The sequence below is a fragment of the Symphalangus syndactylus genome, chromosome 16 (genome assembly GCF_028878055.3).
Source record: "Symphalangus syndactylus isolate Jambi chromosome 16, NHGRI_mSymSyn1-v2.1_pri, whole genome shotgun sequence".
Classification (NCBI taxonomy): domain Eukaryota; kingdom Metazoa; phylum Chordata; class Mammalia; order Primates; family Hylobatidae; genus Symphalangus; species Symphalangus syndactylus.
In genome coordinates, this window is record NC_072438.2 from 32333722 (window position 1) to 32356297 (window position 22576).

At 42.2% G+C, this 22576-nt stretch overlaps 1 protein-coding gene across 1 annotated transcript in view; it reads right to left on the bottom strand.

Moving 5' to 3' along the window:
* DHX15 (DEAH-box helicase 15) overlaps positions 1-13912 on the bottom strand; it is a 57433-nt gene extending 43521 nt beyond the window's left edge. The window contains exons 1-2 of the mRNA XM_055245416.2: positions 13467-13912; positions 5080-5515 (exon numbers count right to left, since the gene is read on the bottom strand). Coding sequence (XP_055101391.2) covers positions 5080-5515; positions 13467-13816 — 786 coding nt within the window. The 5' untranslated portion in view covers positions 13817-13912. The remainder of the gene's footprint in view (positions 1-5079; positions 5516-13466) is intronic.
* Between the last annotated feature and the right edge of the window lie 8664 nt (positions 13913-22576).

Genomic DNA, 22576 nt, shown 5'->3' on the forward strand with positions numbered 1-22576 from the left:
TTTCTAAGAAAGTGTAACTTTTAAATTCTTACATAATTTGAGTTGCAAAATCAAGTAGAAATCATACCCCCTTGTAACTCTGAAGCTGTACTTTTATTTAATTCAATTCAAATTTGGTTTATAAGCCAGCAGAACCTAACTCTTAGCACCCAACTCTTTTGTAATCCTATGCTTTCCCCCTCAGGAGCAGTATGCACAATGGCAGCACCTTAGGTACCACCTTAAAGTCAATTTTAAGAACTGCCAGTCTCAAATTTAACAGGACCTAGAGCAGCACCACTTCGTTAAGTGCAGCCAAAGGGGTGGGGGACCCCCAAGCACAAGTTAAATTGGTTGCCATGACGGCAGTACATTTTCCCCCAGTTCCATTATCAATATAAGCTAATGGATTCCCCAATTTTACAGTTTTCCAGTCACTTAACTGGAAAAGAACCATGGGAAAAATGTAAGTGCTCACCATATTAAATGGAAATCCACTGCTAGAAGAGCATAATTGGTTTACATCAAAGCTTCCAAAAGCCTATTAAACTCTAATGCTACAGGAAACATGGAGTTTTCTGCATAGTATCAGTACAGTAAAACTGATAAGGAATACTGGTGGCTGCACTATTATTACATTTTAGTTAGGTTGCTTCGGCAATTTGGGGGTAACTTGTCACTAACAAGTATCTGAAAGGGAGGGTAATTATACTGATTCTCTAAAAACATCATATATCTCTTTAAAACACTTTAAATGAACAAAAATAGCTAAAGAAGTAGTATCTATCGGGTTCTGTAAATCCACAGACCTAAGTTTAAGTGGTTTCCTAGTCAGGCTATAAAGCCTTACTTACTGATATATCCTCAATTCGGCAACCCTTTTACAAAGGCAAAATGTACTTTCAAAGATCTAGAAAGTGAAATTCACTCACTGGTGAACTAAAGATAGTTAAAATTAATTCAAAATTCTCAAGGCAAGAATGTTCAGATCTTTTGTTTTTTTGTTGACCAGGATGGAATGCAGTGGCACAATCTCGGCTCACTGCAACCACCACCTCCCAGGTTCAAGCGATTCTCCTGCTTCAGCCTCCCAAGTAGCTGGGACTACAGGCACGTGCCACCACGCCTGGCTAATTTTTTGTATTTTTAGTAGAGACGGGGTTTCACCATGTTGAGCAGGCTGGTCTCGAACTCCTGACCTCAGGTGATGCACCCGCCTCAGCCTTCCAAATTGCTGGGATCATAGGCATGAGCCACCATGCCTGGCCAAGAATGTTCAGATTTTTAAATTCACTCCGCTAAAATCAACAGCTTACCTCCACTTTAAAAACAAGATCAACAAGTTAATTAGCAGCTCTCAGGACCCCTGTACACTCACTCTGAAAATGACCAAGAATGCCAAGCTACTAATAAATTTACTGTGTCAAGAAATTAAAACTGAAAAATTGCTAAAATATTAATTCCTAACAATAAAAACTCATTCTGTTTTAACACAAAATAACGCTTTCTATAAAAATGACTACTTTTCAAACAAAAAAACTTAGCTAGAAGAGTGCATTTCCTTATATTTTCACAAATTCTAGGACCCCTGAAATGGTTTCAAGGACTTTCAAGAACTCCCTGGCAATAGCTGGAGAACCAGTCAGTTAATGCATCTGTTCACATTTCTAAGGAAAATAGCACTAGGAAAAGAAGGAGGTCCTGAAATATGCAGGCTACTGTTGTATTCAAGCCAGGGATCCTTTTTTTTTTTTAAGACGGAGTTTGACTCTGCTGCCCAGGCTGGAGTGCAGGGGCGCAATCCAGGCTTACTGCAACCTCCACCTCCAGGGTTCAAGTGATTCTCCTGCCTCAGCCTCCCAAGTAGCTGGGATTACAGGTGTGTGCCACCACGCCCAGCTAATTTTTGTATTTTTAGTAGAGACGGAGTTTCACCATATTGGCCAGGCTGGTCTCAAACCCCTGACCTCAGGTAATCCGCCTGCCTCAGCATCCCAAAGTGCCAGGATTACAGGCATGGGCCACTGCACCCAGCCAGGTCTGAGTTATTCTAAAGCCATTCCTCCTTTTCAGCTTCTTTGCTTCCTCCACTTGAGGTCATCTTAAAAACTGATCCTCGGTGTCTAGTCTTCTTGTTTTACACAATATCCTGTGAAGTCTTATATGTTCTAACTTCTAATACTACCTATAATACATCAATGCCAATCCTAACTCTAGCTTCCATCTTAGAGCTAACGATCATTTCCACCTAGTCGGTATCTCAAATTCACACATTCAAAAGCAAAACCATTTCTCACCTTCCTCCAAAATACTTTTAATTCCTAATATCCTGACTCCAATCCATTATTTATTTTCTATTCCCAAGGCCCTTCACAGAATCAAAACTTTTGTTATGACCTCTTACATGGTCTATCATCAATATGTTCACTAGACAGGACATTTTTTTAAAAAAATCCTCATAATTCCTCAATTCAAGAGCTCTGATAGCTTCCGATCTATATAAAATATATTAAGGCTCAACTTACAGTTCCAGTCTCACCTGTCCCACCTCCACCTTCCCAAACCCCCTGTATTCTAGCCAGAGCATACCTGCATTCCCTTAGCTCAACATGTGTCCTTGCTCACACTGTCCCTTTGGCTGATCTAGCTTCAGTTCCTTCCTCATGTGCAGTTATGTTTCTACTAAGCAGCAACGTGAAATGTCTTTATTGTAGGTCTGTCAAAAGTTAAAGTCATGGCCCAGTGCAGTGGCTCAGGCCCGTAATCTCAGCACTTTGGGAGGCCCAGACAGGCCAATAACTCGAGGTCAAGATTTAGAGACCAGCCTGACCAACATGGTGAAACCCCGTCTCTATTAAAAATACAAAAAAAAAAACTAGCCAGGCATGGTAGCGCGCGCTTGTAGTCCCAGCTACTCAGGATGCTGAGGCAGGAGAATCACTTGAACCCAGGAGGAGGAGGTTGCAGATAGCCAAGATCATACCACTGCACTCCAGCTTGGGTGACAGAGCGAGACTTTGTCTCAAAATAATAAAAAAAAAAGTTAAAGTCATTACTTTAGATTTTGTTCAGAGAATTTTTCTGACAAGAACAAATCACCAAAAAAAGACTGGCTTTAATGGTTTGAGTCAAAGTTTAGTAAGAGCATGCTAGGAAACATTTGAATGAAATTCACTTTTTAAACGGTTTGGTTTCCCTTCAAATCCCCCAGATGTGCTGTAATCCTCAGTATTCAAGTATCTTAATTACCCCTCTAAAAGTTAAATATTAATCCAAATAATCACAAATCTCATCCTGAGTTGACCTGACCTCTTTCTACACCAACCATTAATAAACTCATCTCTGAAATGAGGCTACCCATATCAGACCACAGAATAGCAGTATGAAATGTAACTTTAGATATAAAGACAAAGGTACAAAGTTTTAAATGTTGAGCCCACCAAAATCCATAATCCATGTAACCCAGGACAATCCACTAAACCTAAGTTTCTCATAAACCTAAACCTCATTTTGCTCATCTGTAAAGTGGTGATGAATATCTTCCCTGCAGGGTTATATAAAAATGTAAATAAGCTAATACATGTAAAGTATACAGTGACTGGCTTTACCCAAATGTCAATTAAATAGTAAGTTCAGAGTTACAGTCTTTCATGTAGTTTGAAAATTCTTTAAATTTCCATAAGGTGATTTTTGAATACCCTAACATCAATTCTAAGTTTTCCTTCATTAAAAAAGAAAAATTGGGAAGGCTAAGGCATGAGGATTGCTTGAGCTCAGGAGTTCAAAACCTCAACTCTACAAAAATTTTATTTAAAAATTAGCCAGGCACTGGTGGCATATGCCTGCGATCCCAGCTACTTGGGAGGCTGAGGCAGGAGGATCGCTTCAGCCCAGGAGGTTGAGGCTGTGTTCATACCACTGCACTCCAGCATGGGTGAAAGAGACTCTGTCTCAACAACAACACAAAAATTTTAAAAAAAAAAGAAAGAAAGAAAAAAGAAGAATGGTACTAAGGCTCAGTCTGCAATAAAAGCTTCCTATTTTGGTTGGTACAGTACCTTCAAGATGTCTCTATGCACATGTAACTTTAGAAAAAGATAAATTGTGTATGCAGTATGTTCAATCTCTGCATGGTAAGACAGGTAATTATTAAATTCGCTTCAATACTTTGCTGAATTTTTCAAAGTTTCTACAATGATAAGGGACTGCTACTTTTGAAACCAGAAATTTTTAATCGATGGTTCAGGCTTAAGTGTATAAAGACAGTTACTTCTCACCCACAGCAAGAAAATGCAAATTAAAAAGTACATTAGAATGCAATTTTTCACCTATTGGATTTGTAAAAATTCATGTTTTAATAGTTTCCTATGTGTTCTCATACATGCTCATGGAAAGGTAAATTGATACGCTCCCTCTGGAAGGCTATCCAGCTTTCTGTATCACAATTACAAATGATGTTCTGACCCAGCAATCTCTGCTTCCTACAGAAACACCTGCCCCATGCAAAACCACCATGGGAAACAGCCTAAATGTCTATCAACAGGGGTCTAGTTAATAACAGCCCATCCATGTTTAAAAAATATCCTAGCTATATTACAAATAAGACACTAGTAACAGTGTTTAGTTCTATGAGGGGGAGGACGACTAGATGGACAAAAGTCACTGGTATAGACTTTGTATCATTTTAGCACTTCATTTTTTGGAAAAACAGATATTTGCATGGTTCAAAATACTACATTAAATACAAACGACAAAAATCTACCGCAGTGATTTCTCCACCCAAGCACCAGAAAACAAACTGTGTGTCCCTAAATCTGTACTGTCCTAGAGTCAAAATGGGTGGGAGAGCATCACTCTGCCATATATAAGGTAACAAAATTTGAAAAGCGAGCACCACTATTATCCCCTAGACTCAGGGGAGAGAGGTACTCTCTACAGGATTTCCACTCTGAAATTCAGAGTGCCAATTAAACATCAAATCAGCTATTCTTCAAGATGTTCTATAGGACAGACAAGGGAAATGACCACCAGAATCAAATATGCAACATTTGGTAAACTTAAACATAAATGAAATACGTACCATGGTATACAGCAACTCACCTGTGTTGTTTTACCAGACCCAGTCTCACCAACCAGTACAAAGGACTGATGTCTAACCAGAATATCTGTAAACCTATCCTTGTATTCCCAAACAGGGAGCTGAAGCCGTTTCTTTAGAATATCATAGTATCGAGGAGTATGGGGTAAGTTGGTGAACGGATTAATGCACTGTGGAAGTGACGTGTGACCTGCATGTCCGGCGTGCGCTGAATGAGCAGAATGTGTTGAATGCGTTGAATGTGCTGAGTGGGTTGAGTGAGCTGAATGGGAAGCTTTTAAAGGTGGTAATCCAGCACTGATAAGCATAGCATTCGTTGAAGCTCGCAACTCCTTCTCCTTTTCTTTCTCCCTCTCTCGCTCTCTATCTCCTCTATCACGTTCTCGGTCTCGATCTTTAGACCGATCTTCACGATCCCGGTCTCGATCTCGATCCTTCCTAAAAACAAAAATTTAGAATTCAGATTCTGAATTTTATGCAGAATGTTCATGGTAGCGTTATAATCACAAAGAGAGTAAATGTCCAACATTCAAATGAATAAAAAGTCCAATGGATTATGTAACTATCAGAAATAATAAAAAATACCCTACAATCAAGGGTCTCTCATACTCCACCACAAACATCTTTCCCTTCCTTGCTGATGCCTCACTTTCCTTTTCTTTTGAGACGGAGTCTCGCTCTATCACCCAGGCTGGAGTGCAGTGGTGCGATCTCGGCTCACTGCAAGCTCCGCCTCCCAGGTTCACGCCATCCTCCTGCCTCAGCCTCTCCGAGTAGCTGGGACTACAGGCGCCCGCCACCACGCCTGGCTAATTTTTTGTATTTTTTTTAGTAGAGACGGGGTTTCACCGTGGTCTCGATCTCCTGACCTCGTGATCCGCCCGCCTCGGCCTCCCAAAGTGCTGGGATTACAAGCGTGAGCCACCGCGCCCAGCCTCACCTTCCTTAACTTTTAACATAAGGTGAGGTAACACAAGAACTCAGTCTGCTGCAAGTAAAACCCCTCCTACTTAGACAACAGAAATCAGATACTGAGGGTAGGATGAAGAAAGGATAGGTCCAAATTGAGTAAAAGAAGATGGCATCTCAATCTTTCTCAAATTCTCCTTCATTTTGTGAAGAGGTATTTTTTGCAGTAAAAGTATATTCAGAAGTTAGCACAAACACTGCTACTGGAGATAAAGACAACTCCACCTCACATTATTACAGTCAACAGTGGTGGGTTTTGCTCAATACTTTTATAATCCACTTCTAATAAATTACTTTAATATTCCTTTCTTTGCCATAGGACAATGTTTGGTTGTAATGCAAAGTGAAAAGAGCATAGAACAATGTTATACATGTCAATATCTCAACTAATACAAATATGAATTACAAGACTGCAGAATTTGTTTTCTTAGTTATACTTTCCAGCACTTTCCCAATTTTGTTCAGTAAATGTATATTGCTTTATTAAAAAAACTGAAATTAAAACTTTTATTCCTTCTTCCTTGTTTACTCTTGCATTTTAACCTAAACAGCAACAGCAAAACACTGAAACCACTCTATCAATCTATGTACCTTGGTCTACCATAAAATGAAACATAGCCAAATTAAAAATAAGCTTCGCTGAATACTATTAAGTTGTTTAACATGTTCAAATTATGCAGGTAGCCACTCTATTAAACTTGGGTCAATTTTAAGTAGTCAATTCTGGTATCTACTTCCAGTTACTAGAGATTGACCTTAGTAAGTCATTTTAAAAGTATCTATGCTAAGAACTTCACAAGCAGAATGACTACAGGTTGTTCATATGCGTTGTGGCTGAAAGCAGCACAGCCTCTGGGAGACTGGTGGTGGGAATAAAATAAAATAATCTATGCTTGTTCATTTTACTAATCCAGTTTACTTCAGACCAAGTCCTTCAGCACAGAAAGTTGCCTCAAGATGTTTAAACCAGACTTGAAATAATGAGGCATGATGGGCTATGACACAAGCCCCTAAACATGTCATTGTTCCTTACCCACAACACACAAAAGTACAAATTCCCTGTGCTCCAAGTACAGTTGTGTGACATGTACAAATTTACTCAAAAAGCGGAAAAGCCATATATATGCATATATAAACATGAAAAGTGATTTTCCCCTCTTCCATCCCAATGTTCACCTTCTACAAAAATCACAGAGCATACAAGCCAGAACTGTATGAAGCCTCTCATTTCACCTGCCATAAACAGAAAGAAAATCAATGGGAAACAAAAGTCAAAGGATAACTTAAACATAAAATGAAGTCTCACAATTCAATACTTGAGAGTCTGGGCCTATCTTCTGAAATATGCCATCAACCATCTTTGCTTCTTCTGCTTCTTGCCTAAGGTGACTGTTAATTAAGTGTTTACATTGCTCCAAAATGCCAACGAGGTGTAGTTTACAATAAGAGTACACAGAAATGTACCTAGCAAAGTAAGAAGCACTGTACTCACAAATGGTTCAAATACTTGACGCCTTAAAGATCATGGATCGTACATCTAGAAAAGAACTCTTAAGGAACATCTGGTCTAAACAAAAAGGATTCATGTTTCTAGTATTCACTGAACCATGGGGGAAGGAGGAGATGACAAAAAATAATTGAAACAACTTTTTTTTGAGATAGGATCTTGCTCCGTCACCTGGGTTGGAGTGCAGTGGCTCACTGGATCATGGCTCACTGCAATCTCAAACTTCCGAGTTCAAGTGGTCCTCTCACCTCAGCCTCCCGAGTAACTGGGACGATAGGCATGCACCACCACGCCTGGCTCATTTCTTATTTTTGTAGAGATGAGGGTCTCACCATGTTGCCCAGGATGGTTTTCAACTCCTGGGATCAAGCAATCTCTTGCTTCAGCCTCCCAAAGTGCTGGGATTACCGATATGAGCTACCATGCCCAGCCTAGTTTAATGCAATTAAGACATGGACCTAACCTTTCAAGAGTTACAAAATTTGGGGGAAGAGGGGTGACAGACAAAGTAAATCATGTATTATACATTGCCTTAGTTTGTTAAAGTAATACCTATACTAACAAAGATTTTTTCAGGGGCCCACTTCATCAGATGCTTCATTACCAAACCAAACAAAGGATGTATAAAATACATTCTAAAGATAAAAAGGTTAGCTGCTGATCAAGCAATGGGGACAGCTGTGGTATTAAGATAAAAGGAATGCTGGAATCACCATTGCAAGACACCGCCTCAATTTACTGATCTGCAAAATGAAGAGCATTTTCAGATACTTTTAGTCTCAGATTAAAGTAGAAAACAGGGAGGATGCAGGAGGCAAATTCAGCCACCTAGAAATGTTGCTTATGGCTCAAACTACCTTCCTTCGATGAGAGAGGGAGGATACAAATGAAAGGTGAGTAAAAGGGGAAAATCAAACCCTCCACTTCATAAATATTTGTCAACTATTATGCATGTGCATGTTTTCTTTTTTAAACAGATACTTTTTATTATAAACGAGTTTTGTTCTTAAAAGTTTACTAGTTGAAGTATAAGGGTTTTTAAAAACTGGTATCAAGTCAGTGCTTCAGACACAGCCACAACACGAGCAGGGAGGGAGGTATGACATGACACAGTTGTTGAACATACTCCTCTGTACTGTGTCTCAGTTCAATCTTGGCTCAAGACTTAAGCCAACTATACGATCACAGTTATTTCTTCCCTCACCTATAAGATGTGGCTATCAATGTTTTGTAGAGTATCAATAGGATTAAATGAGTTAATATATGTGATGTGCTTTAAGTGTTGTCTGGCACATTGCAAATGCCCAATATTGGTTGTTGTTGTTGTTATTATTACTATTATTTTGAGACGGAGTCTTGCTCTGTCACCAGGCTGGAGTGCAGTGGCGCAATCTCAGCTCACTGCAACCTCTGCCTCCCTGTTTCAAGCGATTCTCCTGTCTCAGCCTCCAGAGTAGCTGGGACTACAGCCACGTGCTGCCACACGCGGTTAATTTTTGTATTTTTAGTAGAGACGAGGTTTCACCATGTTGGCCAGGATGGTTTCAATCTCTTGACCTCATGATCTGACTGCCTCGGCCTCCCAAAGTGTTGGGATTACAGGCATGAGCCACCGCGCCCCTGCCAATATTGGTTATTATTAAAGATCTTTTTAAAGTTCTAAAACCATGTTAAAATTCTACCTGGAGGGCAAGACCTAATAACTCACGCAAGTAACCCCAGTGCTTTGGGAGGCCAAAGTGGGAGGATCACTGGAGGCCAAAAGTTTGAGACCAGCCTGAGCAATACAGTGAGACCCCATCGCTACAAAAAAACTTTAAACTTAGATAGGTGTGGTGGCACGCCTCTAGTCCCAGCTACCTGGGAGGCTGAGGCAGGAAGATCACTTGAGCCCCAGAATTTGAGACTGCAGTGAGCCATGATCACACCACTGCACTCCTGCCTGGCAAACAGAGGAAGACCCTGTCTCTAAAAAATAAAAATATTCTACATGGAATAATAACAGGCACTTAAGTACTGCTAAGGAAGACGTTAACTGGTCATCAAAATCATGGTATTTTAAATAAGCACTGCCTTTTTTTTTTTTTTTTTTTTTTTTTTTAAAAGACAGTCTCCCTCTGTTACCCAGGCTGGAGTGCAGTGGTACAATCTCAACTCACTGCAACGTCTGCCTCCCAGGTTCAAGCAATTCTCCTGCCTCAGCCTCCAGAGTAGCTGGGATTACAGCGGTGCGCCACCACGCCCAGTTAATTTTTGTATTTTTAACAGGGACAAAAACAGGTTTTACCACGTTGGCCAAGCTGGTCTTGAACTCCTGACCTCAGATGATCCATTCACCTAGGCCTCCCAAAGTGCTGGGATTACAGGTGTGAGCCACCGCGCTCGGCAATAAGCATTGCTTTTTATCTGTCAATCTTATTTCCAGGAACTTCTCAAGGATGTGTGCAAATACATATGTATAAGGATGTTCATCAAACTTCTCATTTATAAAATAGCAACAAGTGGAAAACTACCTACATATCAATGAACAGGATATTGGTTAAATAAGTGATGTCATACCTTTACAACTGGAGTACTATGGCAGCCAATTTATTATTTATTTATTTATTTATTTATTTATTTATTTATTTATTTTGAGATAGTCTCTCGCTCTGTTGCCCAGGCTGGAGTGCAGTGGCGCAATCTCGGCTCACTGCAAGCTCCGCTTCCCGGGTTCATACCATTCTTCCTCAGCCGTCCGAGTAGCTGGGACTACAGGTGCCTGCCACCACACCCAACTAATTTTTTGTATTTTTAGTAGAGATGGGGTTTCACCGTATTAGCCAGGATGGTCTTCATCTCCTGACCTCAGGTGATCCACCCGCCTTGGCCTCCCAAAGTGCTGGGATTACAGGCGTGAGCCATCAAGCCCGGCCTATGGCAGCCAATTTAAAAGCATAATGTATACCTACAGTTAATGACATTTCTGAGTGGAAAAAAAAAATCAAAGTACAAAATGACACGCGTTGTTGATCCCAGTGATATTAAATTTTATAGTTCATATTTTTGAGTCAATATGCAGAGATCTTAAAAAATGTTCACCAAAAACTGTTCTCCAAAGATGGAGATGAAGATTTTAGGGAATGCCTTCTTTAAACCTGAGTATAAACATTTCTTATGTTCCCTGTGGCAAGTTCATTTAACCTCATCTACCATACAGGATTGTAGTGAAAATGTGCATGCTTTACAAATGTTATCACAGTATTAATACACTAGCTTTACTTTCCCATAATTAACAGAAAAAACTCTTATCAGGTGGTAATATCAAAAACCAACATCAAAATGAAAAACGTCCCTAACATCGAAAACTTTTTTCCATACTTCAACGGTAAGTATGGAAAAGTATTACTTTCGGTAATAATTGTATAGTGAAGATTCTGTGGGTTGACAAAAAGAAGAAATGAGGCCAGAATATGCAACAGAAACCTATAATAACTTCACCTGATTTCGAAGTTAAAATATGCCAGGAGTAAATAAAGCCTTATATAGTCTGGGAGTATTAATGTAAGTGAAATCTCCCACTGAATTACCTTCCCTTCTCAGTACTGGAGAAACCCTATCTGGCAGTGGAGTTTGTAAGACGGACAAGCTTATATTCTCAGATAAAACCACTTGCTATCAGGGGAAAAAAAAATCTGCAGGATTGCATGGCAGTCAACAAGTGACTTAAAATTATCGAGTATGAAAAAATTCTGATGCCGATAAACATTTTAAGTCCACTGTTAAATAAAACCAGTTCTATGATAAATGGCACTCAAATGACATAGAAATGAGTATAAAAACTTCCCTCTACAATTTCTTATAACTTGGGCATTATTCCAAAGATGAACTCTCCTTTATCCATAGGCAAATTCTAAATAATATACAAGGGAATCATAAAGCTACCATTAGACCCTAAAAGTCAACCTTTTTACTAAGGATATCTGTTTTTGCAAGAGAAAGTAAACAATCGCACATACATATGGTGGGACCACTAATCCCAAGGGAAACATTTTAAATGGTGCACATATGCACAAATAAAAATGAATTCATTCATTCCCTCCCAGAATATTTTGTTCCAATCTGACCTCCTGTGAGAGACATCAGTTCCAGATGACAGCAATTTATTTTTGCCTCAGAGAAATCAAGAACTAAGTGTTCCCTACTTTACCAACGCATTATAAATGTCATTAAAATAGGCTGTAATGACTCTTAACTACAGTACTGAACTGTGTGCTGCTGAGTGAAAATGACAAAGGCAGGGTTCCAGATCCTGCTGTAAACTTGCACAAGCCACCTTAACTCTGTTTTCCATTTCTCATTCCTTGATCGGAGCTGAGTATAGTCTTTTTTAAGTTGCTTCCAGCTCTGAGAGTCTGTGACATACAGCTCAGAGGCATTAACGTTTTGTGGGGGGTAATGGTAGGGGAGGGTGATAGCCTAAAGAGTCTGTCTTACGATGTCATTGTCTTTTTACAATGCCTAATATTGTAAACTAAAGATCTCACAACATTAAAATACGACATGCTTTTGCTTTCTATTGAATAATTCAACATATGGCAAGGCCTCAAAAAGGACACCCTATCCTGGCTTATACTCTACAATGACACTAAACATATCCCTGGAAATCAATTTCAATGAAGAACTTCCGCTGAAAACTTCAAAAAAGCTATACAGGTGACTTGACACAGTGATTCTGTATCACAAGTACACAATAAAATGATAAAATTATGCAAAGTATTTGGCTATTCGGGCTTTTGCGGGTTTTGCCCGAATTATCCAAACAGGTCTCTGTACTTCAGCAATGAAAACACACACGGGACAAGAAATGATTTTCACGAAATTGCTTAAATTAACTGCTAAATTCCTCTGTACCTTTAAGGAAAGGAATCTGCAACACCATGAGTTTGTGTACGTATTTCAACTCTCAACCTCCACATGGGCGGTGTTTCGCCATAAATACTAAAAACACGTTTTGAACATGATCCCTGTATTTCAAAAGCTACTTAGGAAGAAAAGTGGGACATGCACAGAAAATAAATGATGAAAAAAAAAAACCAATGCTTTCTAATCCCTCCCCATGGGATGATGTTCAGTAACCAGTTTTAACCAAAGCAGGAAATAGAGGAGATGGCGGGAGCGTAGGCAGAGGGCGGAAGTTTGCTAGTATCTACTTTGAAGTGTTTGAATGGACCAAGGCACGCTCTCTCCCGCCGAACTATAAACTCAGTCGCCCCAAAGCACCAGCCTTCCAGCCCATCAGGTGATTACTCCACGTTTTCCTTTCTCCAGGCAGATCCTGTACTCCCACCTCCCTCGAGAACTCCCCATTTGCTGGCTTCTCTCAACTCCCGCCACCCCCATCCCAGCCTACATTAGGATCCACGCGCTGCTCTCACTTTCCGCCCTCCGCCTTTCCCGTCTGGAGTGCCTGGCCGCGCCCCCACCCAGGCCCTCCCCACGGCCCCTCTGCCTGGGAAGTGCCTGCTGCCCTTGGAAGCGAACACTCCCGCCGCGCCCTCCCCCACCCTCTCCCCCGGCTCCAGGCCTTCCTCGGGAACCGAGGCCACGAGGTCCGCGGTTCACTCCCGCCCGACGCCCTCGCAAGTGACTCCCGCTCGGTTCGGCCTGGGGGAGGAGGCGCCCTCATGGCCACTGCAGGCCTCTCCACCCTCCGGACTGGGCTGGGCAGCGGCCCCGTCGCACGCAACCCCCCGCGCCCTTGCCGGGCCGAACGGGCGCCGCGCTTCTCCGACCCGCCGCTAGTGAACCCAGCCCAGAGGGAAACAAAGGCTCGGGCTCCAGGACCCGCTCGGCCAGGCCAGCCCCGGCCCGCTCCCTGCCAGGACCCCAACAAAGCCAGAGCTGCCGCCTCGCGCCCCCGGCCTGGCTTACCCATCGGTCCCCGCACGCTTCTTGCCAGAGGGGTAATCCTCCCCTAGGTCCAACCGGTGTCGCTTGGACATCCTCGCAGTCTTCGAACGGGCGATTATTAAGGAAGAAAGCTGGCTGCTGTATGGGCACAGTCGAGGACAGCCACTTAACTCTGGAGGACCCCCACCCCTCCCGCTACTACAGCCCACACGGTGCGGCCGGAACCAGCAGCTAAAATGGCGGCGGCGACGAGGGCTGGGCCTCCGCGCGCGCGCGCTTCCGCAGCGTGCGTGCGTGCGAGTGTGCGTGTGAGCGAGGTGCGCGAGCACGCCGCCTAAAGGCGGGAACTCCTGTCCCGCCCGCTGCCTCATTGGTCCGACCTTTCTTGAGTCTCCTCCTTCTTCCTGTAGCTTTCCCCTCCTCGGAGCGGGTGTTAGGAAGAGCCTGAAGGCCTTCACTTTCCATTTCAGGCTATCTTTGCCCCTCTGAGTCAAGAAATTGAGAAAGTTTAGTCCTAGTTAGGAAATCCTATTCATCTCTATTACCCTGGCTTTAAGGGAATCTCAGACCCAGAGAGGTTGAGAAACGAATGAAGATCGTACAGCTAATAAGTGGCAGAGCCGGGATTGGAACCCAGCTATTTAGCAACTACAGATCTGGAACTTGCGGCCACTGCGCTACCCTCAGTTGCAGTGAGGGGCCGCGCGATGGTTCACGCCTGTTATCCCAAAGCTTTGAGAGACGGAGGCGGGCGGATCACGAGGTCAGGAGTTCGAGACCAGCCTGGCCAACATGGTGAAACCCCGTCTCTACTAAAAATACAAAAATTAGCTGGGCGTGGTGGCGTACGCCTGTAATCCCAGCTACTAGGTAGGCTGAGGCAGGAGAATCGCTTGAACCTGGGAGGCGGAGGTTGCGGTGAGACGAGATCACGCCAGTGCCCTCCAGCCTGGGCGACAGAACAAGACTCCGACTTGAAAGAAAAAAGAGATCAATTGCAGTGAGGAAACTGAAGTGAGAAAATGTTAAGGCTTGTCAAGATCTATTTTGCCCTTTTCTTGCCCAGCACGGGCACCATGCACTCAAGCTATAGATGTTTTTAACTAGAATACAGAGAATTCGCAGTGAGGGCACAATTTGCTTTTTTGTTTGTTTTTTGTTTTTCTTTCTGTGCCTATTAATGCACTTTCACAGTGTTAAATAACACCCTGCAAGGTAATTGTTATTTTGTAGACGTAGACGCAAAGGCTGAGGAAGGTTACATCTCCTAGCCATAAGGGCTGTACCTAAAGCCGTAACAAGGAGGTGGGGCAAGATGACTGTAAGGATTTTTGTGGATCTCTTCCCCCTAGAATGTCTCTGCTTCCTCAGTTGCATTCGTTCCCAGAAGAAATGCACAAGAAAAGACCTGTGGACCATCTGCAGCAGGGTAATCTCTGTTGTTCATGGAATGGCTTGGTTTGGCTGCCCTGGAAGACCATACTCTGGTTCTTATCAAAGTCTCAGGACTGCAATTGCTAGGATTAAATACAACTTAAATATTGCAACTGATGAGGGGTTTGTGTGTTTGTTTTGAGACGGTCTTGCTCTGTCACCCAGGCTGGAGGACAGTGGTGCAATCCCAGCTCACTGCAACCTCTGCCTCCCGGGTTTAAGCCATTCTCCTGCCTCAGCCTCCCTCCTAGCTGGGATTATAAGCGCCCGCCACCACGCCCGGCTACGCGTCTGGCTAATTTTGGTATTTTTAGTAGAGACGAAGAGATGAGGCGTCGCCGTGCTGGCCAGGCTGGTCTCGAACTCCGGATCTCAAGTGATCTGCCCACCTCGGCCTCCCAAAGTGCTGGGATTACAGGCGTGAGCCACTGTGCCCAGCCAGCAATTGATAAGGAGGGTTTTTATTTTTTTGTACCAAATCCACATTGGAAAGTCAACACAAAGAAAAATGAGTATCTTTTTCAGTTGTGAAATATTCAGTACAACTTTCTATCCTAAATGTACAGTAGTCCCCACTTTGTCCCTGGTTTTGCTTTCACAGTACAGTAAGATATTCTGAGAGAGAGACCACATTCACATAGCTTCTATTACAGTATAGATTCTCCTGACTTATGATGGGGTGATGGCCATCGTAAAGCCATCGTAAATTGAAAACATTGTAAGTTGAACATGCAGTTAATATACCGATAAACCCATCGTAAAGTCAAAAAATCTGGTCAAACAATTGTAAGTCAGGACTGTCTGTATGTTGTTATAAATGTTTTATTATTAGTTGTTAATATCTTACTGTGCCTAATTTATAAGTTACACTTTATCATAATTACACATGTATAGGAAAAAACTGAAATTAAAATGATGAGTTGGCTTTCTATTATCTGTGGGATCCTTATCCCTGGATTCAATCAACTGCAAATCAAAAATATATTTTTCTTTAAAAATGGATGGTTGCATCTGTACTGAACATGTACAGACTTTTTCTTGCTCTTGTTTCTTAAGCAATACAGTATAACAGCTATTTCCATAGCAATTACATTGTATTAGGTATTATAAGTGATCTAGTGATGATTAAGTATACAGAAGAATGTGCATAGGTTATATGCAAATACTGTGCTATTTTATATGAGACACTTGAACCTCCATGGACTTTAGTGTCGGCAGTTTCTCCTGGAACCAATCCCCAGTGGATACTGAGGGACGACTGTATTGACTTTTTTCAGATCATGATGTATAATCACTGGATTCCATCTGATTTTTCGCTTTTTGCTTAATTTTACAAATGAGGGAACCTGAACCCCTAGGTCTTATCGAAGTTCACACAATCAGTTGGTATCAAAGTCAGAATAAAATGCAGATATCACTTGAAGTATTAAAATCTCAGTCTTCAGGTTTCCAGTTTGATGACTGCTATAAAGTGCTCTAAAATTTTGGAGAAATAATCAAGGGAAAAAGTTAGAATTCTGCCTGCAGAAGTGCTCCACTCTAAGAGATGTCAGCCTCTCATAAATGGTAAAAGAGGAACTGAAATCAAGGTGATGAGACTTTTCCCTTGGGCCTAGGTTACAGCTAAACAAAACCATAACCTCATCAGTTTTGTTGTGACCTGAACAATTAAAGAAAGGCCCTGGGCAGGCGCGGTGGCTCACACCTGTAATTCCAGCACTTTGGGAGGCCGAGGCAGGTGGATCACGAGGTCAGGAGTTTGAGACCAGCCTGACCAACATGGTGAAACCCCGTCTCTACTAAAAATACAAAAATTAGCCAGGCATGGTGGCGCATACCCGTAATCCCAGCTACTCAGGAGGCTGAGACAGGAGAATCACTTGAACCCAGGAGGTGGAGGTTGCCGTGAGCCAAGATTGCACCATTGCACTCCAGCCTGGGCAACAGAGCAAGACTCCATCAGAAAGAAAGAAACAGAAAGGAAGGAAAGAAGGAAAGAAAGAAAGGAAGAAAGGAAGGAAAGAAGGAAAGAGAAAGGCTCTACTTATCGAAGGATAGTGACCTCTCTGGAATCTAGAATAAGGGGAACAAGTGGCCAGAAGCTGCCAGGATGTGCACACTCCGTGGGAAGAAGGGTAGAATTCTATGTCTAAATGATCCACCCTGGATTTTCAGACATCATTATCCCTGGAGTAGAGAAAAGGCACCCACCAGGCCCTCCAGAACTTGGCTGGAAATATTTCCAGAGAATATCCTATTTCCCTTACTCTTTCTCTTTCTCTACTAGACAACCCTCTGGCCTATGACATGGACTTTCTCACCTGGAGGAAATGTCTTATGCAGATAACCAGCTGCAGGGTCTCAAGCCAACCTAAATTAATAAAAAATAATTGCTAATAGCAAACACATACAAAGCACTATGAGCCAGATGCTGTTCCTTGCACATTTGAGTCTATTTGAGACTTACAGCAACTTCAAGTTTAGTCCAATGAATTACTCTTATTTACAGCTGAGGAAACAGTTACTCAAAGAGGCAAGTATTTTGGCCAAGATGACAGTTCTGAGATTCAGCCCAGACAGTGTGTGTGCTTAATTGCTATGTTCTGCTGCAGCTGATAAATAGATATTCTCGTTCCACTTTATTCATCTAAGGTGTGGTTACTGAGGATAAGTTCTCCCAGTCTGACAAGATGAACATGAACTGATAAAACTTCTGCATTGTCCATGTAGATAACTAGTTTACAGAACTCTCAGTGGACAAGTGGGGATTTGAATTATTTGAACCCAGTCCAACTCTAGAGCTGCACTATTGGCTATTGTACAGTATCACTATTACCATTTACTTATTCGCCCAACAGATATGTGTTAAGCTCCCATGTCAGGCATTGAGTTAAGCGCTGGGGAAAGAGGAAGGAAGAAAATAGCCATAGTTCTTGCCTTCGTGAAACATGGCACAGGGAGAGAGACAGGCACTGAACAGCTAAACACATAAATAACTATGTTGTTATCATGATGATAAGTGCTGAAAAGGCCAGCTACAGAGGACAGGCGTTGTGAGAGCATATAACAAGTGGCCTTGATCTACATTGAGGGTTAGGGAATGCCTCTCTGAGAAAGAAACATTTAGACAAAAACCTTAAAAATGAATGCAATCCCAGCACTTTGGGAGGCCAAGGCAGGCAGATCACCTGAGGTCAGGAGTTTGAGACCAGCCTGACCAATATGGAGAAACCCCATCTCTACTAAAAATACAAAATTAGCCGGGCATGGTGGCGCATACCTGTAATCCCAGCTACTCGGGAGGCTAAGGTGGGAGAATTGCTTGAACCCAGGAGGCGGAGGTTGCAGTGAGCCAAGGTCACACCATTGCCCTCCAGCTTGGGCAACAGGAGCAAAACTCTGTCTCAAAAAAAAAAAAAAAGAATGCAAATTGTCCAGGCAGAGAGGGCAGAAAGCATTCCAAGCAGAGAAAACAGCCTGTGCAAAGGCCCTGAAGCTTTAAAAAGTCAGGTGCAACCCACAGACAGAGAAAACAACATGGATGTGTTGAGATGAGGAAGTTGTCATCTGTGATCCTGCAGATGCAAAAACAGGGCATATCATGCCCCATCTGAGGAGTCCTGCTGAGGAGGTAAGTCTTTATCCTTCCTAAAACAAGAGGAAAACAGAAATGAGATTTAAGTGGGAAAACAATATGATCACTCATGAGGATTTGCCAGGATCAATCCACCAGTCTCCCTCTTTGAATCCTCTTTAGCGACAAAATGCTTACAAATTTGAAAGAATTTTCAGTACTATTTTTAATCACCTTATCCTCTCTCTAGTATGTAAGAGACAGAAACAGTTACAAACTATAGTGGTGCTATGGCTTGCCATCAAAATCTCACTTTCATAATGAGACATCCCTCAGCTCTGGGAGTGCTTGCCACCTGCACACAATCCTCATGTCAGCCCTCTTCAGAAACTTCCGTGGCTAAAGAAAGCTGCCATGCCCAGGGGCAGCCTGAATACATTCTACAGGTATAAAGTCCTGGCCTGTCTACCAACTCAGGACAACTGTGAGCTTCAGAGCATCTGAACCCTCTGTGGGATCAGCTGAAGCCTTTGTTAGAATGGCATCTGATGTACCCCAATGCAATTTGACCAGTAACAATCCAGAGTTACCTCCAATCCCACAAGTTAAGGACATAGTCCCAAACAAGACTGAAGATGTCCCCACTCTAGACACCATCCATAAGTTCAGGGGTCTGCAGGCCACCAGCACTCTGACCCAACTGGCTACAAATTCAGAGTTTCTCACAATTCCATCATATTTGATAATTTTCTAGAATAACTTATAAAACTCAGGAAAGCACTATACTTATGGTTACTGTTTTATTATAAAGGAAACAAATCAGAGCCTCTGTGTCCTCTCCCCATGGAATTAGAACATGTGACCTTCCATCACATCCATGTCCTCACAAACTAGAATGTTGCACTGAGCTTCAGTGTCTGCAGTTTTTATTGGGGTTTCATTATGTAGCCATGATTGATTGACTGAATCATTGGCTCCATGATTCAACTCAATTTCCAGCCTCCTTTCCCTGCTTAAAGGTCAAGAGATTGGTCTGATAACATGTGGTTCAAAGCTTCAATCCTTTAATCACATGGTTGGTCTTTCTGGGATGACCGGTCCCCATCCTGAGTTATCTCCTTAGCACTAATTCAGATGTCGTCCAAGGGCCCAACATAAAGAGAGTAACTCTCTTTAGGGAATAAAGGGACTACATAAACCTAAAGAGAATAAAGGGAATACATAAAGAGAATAAAGGGAATACATAAATCAGGATACATAAACCAGGAAGTCACTGCATCTTCCCTAAAGAGAGCAACAAGGATACTCTTATGACTTGAGAGACCCCAAGGATTTAAAATGAACCAATCCCATGAACCAGGGATAAAGGCCAGTCACATTCATTGTCATGCAACAGCATCACAGTCAACTTTTCCTTATCTGATTCTACTTTTATCTTTTCTTTCCACTGATATTGATCCTAAATGTACTTCTTAATAAACTTTCTAAATACTAATCTTTGCCTCAGAGTCTAGTTTTCATGGAAGCCGACCTAAAAGATTTGGTGCCAGAAGTGGTGCCAGAAAGAAAGCAGACATTATGATTGGATTTTGGAGTTGGTCACCCATTGCTGGCTGGCAATGAATCTGTGGTGGAGGTAGGACACAAGGAAGCAGGGCAATTGTTAAAACTTTCACCTGTAGCTTACTGGGAAAAAAGCATGTGGTGTACTGCAAAAGGCATGCAGTTCTCACATATGGGGGAACTAGTAACTATAAGCTCCCTAGAATTTGATGGCTATTGCTAAGTAGAATTAATATTTTGGGGAGAGATAATGAAAGGCTGGAAGTGATTTATCTGCAATTCAAAACTAAGCATGAAAACCAGAAATCTTACAAGGGAGCATTTAAAAAGGTTTTCATTTCTTGCAGTGGGAAGGCAGAGAAAACTGAAAAGCAATTCCAGGACTTAAACATAATAGTAGCAGAAAATTAAGTGGAAACTTCCAAAGAAGATTAAACTCTCCACTTAGGCAATTGTGATATACCAAGGTTAGGACCCTGGATGGGAAAGAGTGGGACTCTGACACATGGGTGGGGACATTTGGGTTGATGTACTTGAAAAATTTTGAATCCCTAGATTCCCCTCAACCCACTGAGTCTGTCAAATTACCCTACTTTTCCACATTAAAAGCCCGTGTTCCTCTCTTGTAAAACGATGCAGAGGTTTCCTCTCTGCAGAATAACATCTACCACCCTTTTCAGGATACATAAACCAGGAAGTTACTGCATATGATATTCCAGGGACATCACTACATATGATATAAGTATATCATAAGCATCCATCTTTGGCTTAATTTGGTTGTTCAGATTGAGAACTTCCTTTGACGTTTGCCCATTTATTTTCCTCCAGATGCCTTATTTAATTTATTGTCTCCAAAACCTCTGTGAGTAAAGTTCCTTTGACTGCCATTTCTTACAGTGGGAAGGCAGAAAAAAGTATATGATATAAGTATCACATGATACAATGTCATATCACTACATATGATATTCCAAGGACATCTGATATGGTGTGGCTGTGTCCTAACCCAAATCTCATCTTGAATTGATGCTCCCATAATTTCCATGTGTCATGGGAGAAACCTGGCGAGGGGTAATTGAATCATGGGGGTGAGTCTTTCCCATCCTGTTCTTGTGATAGTGAGTAACTCTCAGGAGATCTGATGGTTTTATAAAGGGGAGTTCCCCTGCACATGCTCTCTTGCCTGCCACCATGTAAGATGTGCCTTCGCTCCTCCTTTGCCTTCTGCCATGATTTTGAGGCCTCCCCAGCCATGTGGAACTGTGAATCCATTAAACCTCTTTCCTTTATAAATTACCAAGTCTTGGGTATGTCTTTCTTAGCAGCATGGGAACAGACTAATACAATATCAGAGGACACATAATATTGGCATACAATCCTACTCAAAGAAGCTGTAGGACCCAGCCAACAGGTACCAGCAGGAACCAGGAGAGTAGGCACAGGACCAAATTCTTTTTTTTTTTTTTTTTTTGAGACAGAGTTTTGCTCTTGTTGCCCAGACTGGAGTGCAATGGCACGATCTTGGCTCACTACAACCTCCACCTCCTGGATTCAAGTGATTCTCCTGCCTCAGCCTCCTGAGTAGCTGGGATTACAGGCATGTGCCACCACACCCAGCTAATTTTGTATTTTTAGTAGAGACAGGGTTTCTCCATGTTGGTCAGGCTGGTCTTGAACTCCCAACCTCAGGTGATCTGCCCACCTCAGCCTCCCAAAGTGCTGAGATTACAGGCGTGAGCCACCACGTCTGGCCAAGGACCAAATTCTGAAGGTTATGAATGGCAGGGTGGGGAGGTGGAACATACAGTTAGGTAAGGGAGAATTTATCAAGTTGGTAATACTCTCCTAGCATACAAGATTTAACACTCATGCAAGGATCCTGGGTGATAGTGTGAACACACTTAGGATGCCATCTGGAAGCACAGAGAAATCAATGGCTCACAGTACACCTGGTTACATAGAGATGCCAAAACTGCTTTGGTTTACATTGTAAGGAGGGACTAAATGGCTCAAAGAAGTGAGCTTGCTAGAGTGAATATACTTATATAAAAATGGAAAACCCAACAGATGAATATATTTCAAAGGAAAGTTCAGAGAATACACCACTTACCAAATCACTAAGGCATTATCTGTTTAGAGAGGAATCAGCATCACTCTAAGACTCAGCAGTGGTTCTCTCTGTAGTTCAGGGTGAAGACAAAAGATACCATTTCAGAACTGGGTTCACTGAGAGCAGTAGAGATGACAGAACCTTGTAACATTGAAGTGACATGATGGCATTTAAACTTCAAAAGCCAAATGGACATTGCAAGGCAAGAGTGGCAGTCCAGGGGGCTTTACCCACAGATGTTTTGGAGATGACAAGCCATCTGGAGCAAAATAAATGGGCAACCATCAAAGAAAGTCTTCAATCTGAACAACAAAATTAAGCCAAGAATGGATGATCAAGAGGTTAAAGGCTGATGCTCTGATACAAAGTCATGATCACTCGCCCAGTTTCTGGACTTGAACCAGTTTTTGGACCTAGAATATATTTAATTGGAGGGAGAGGGCATGTCCCTAG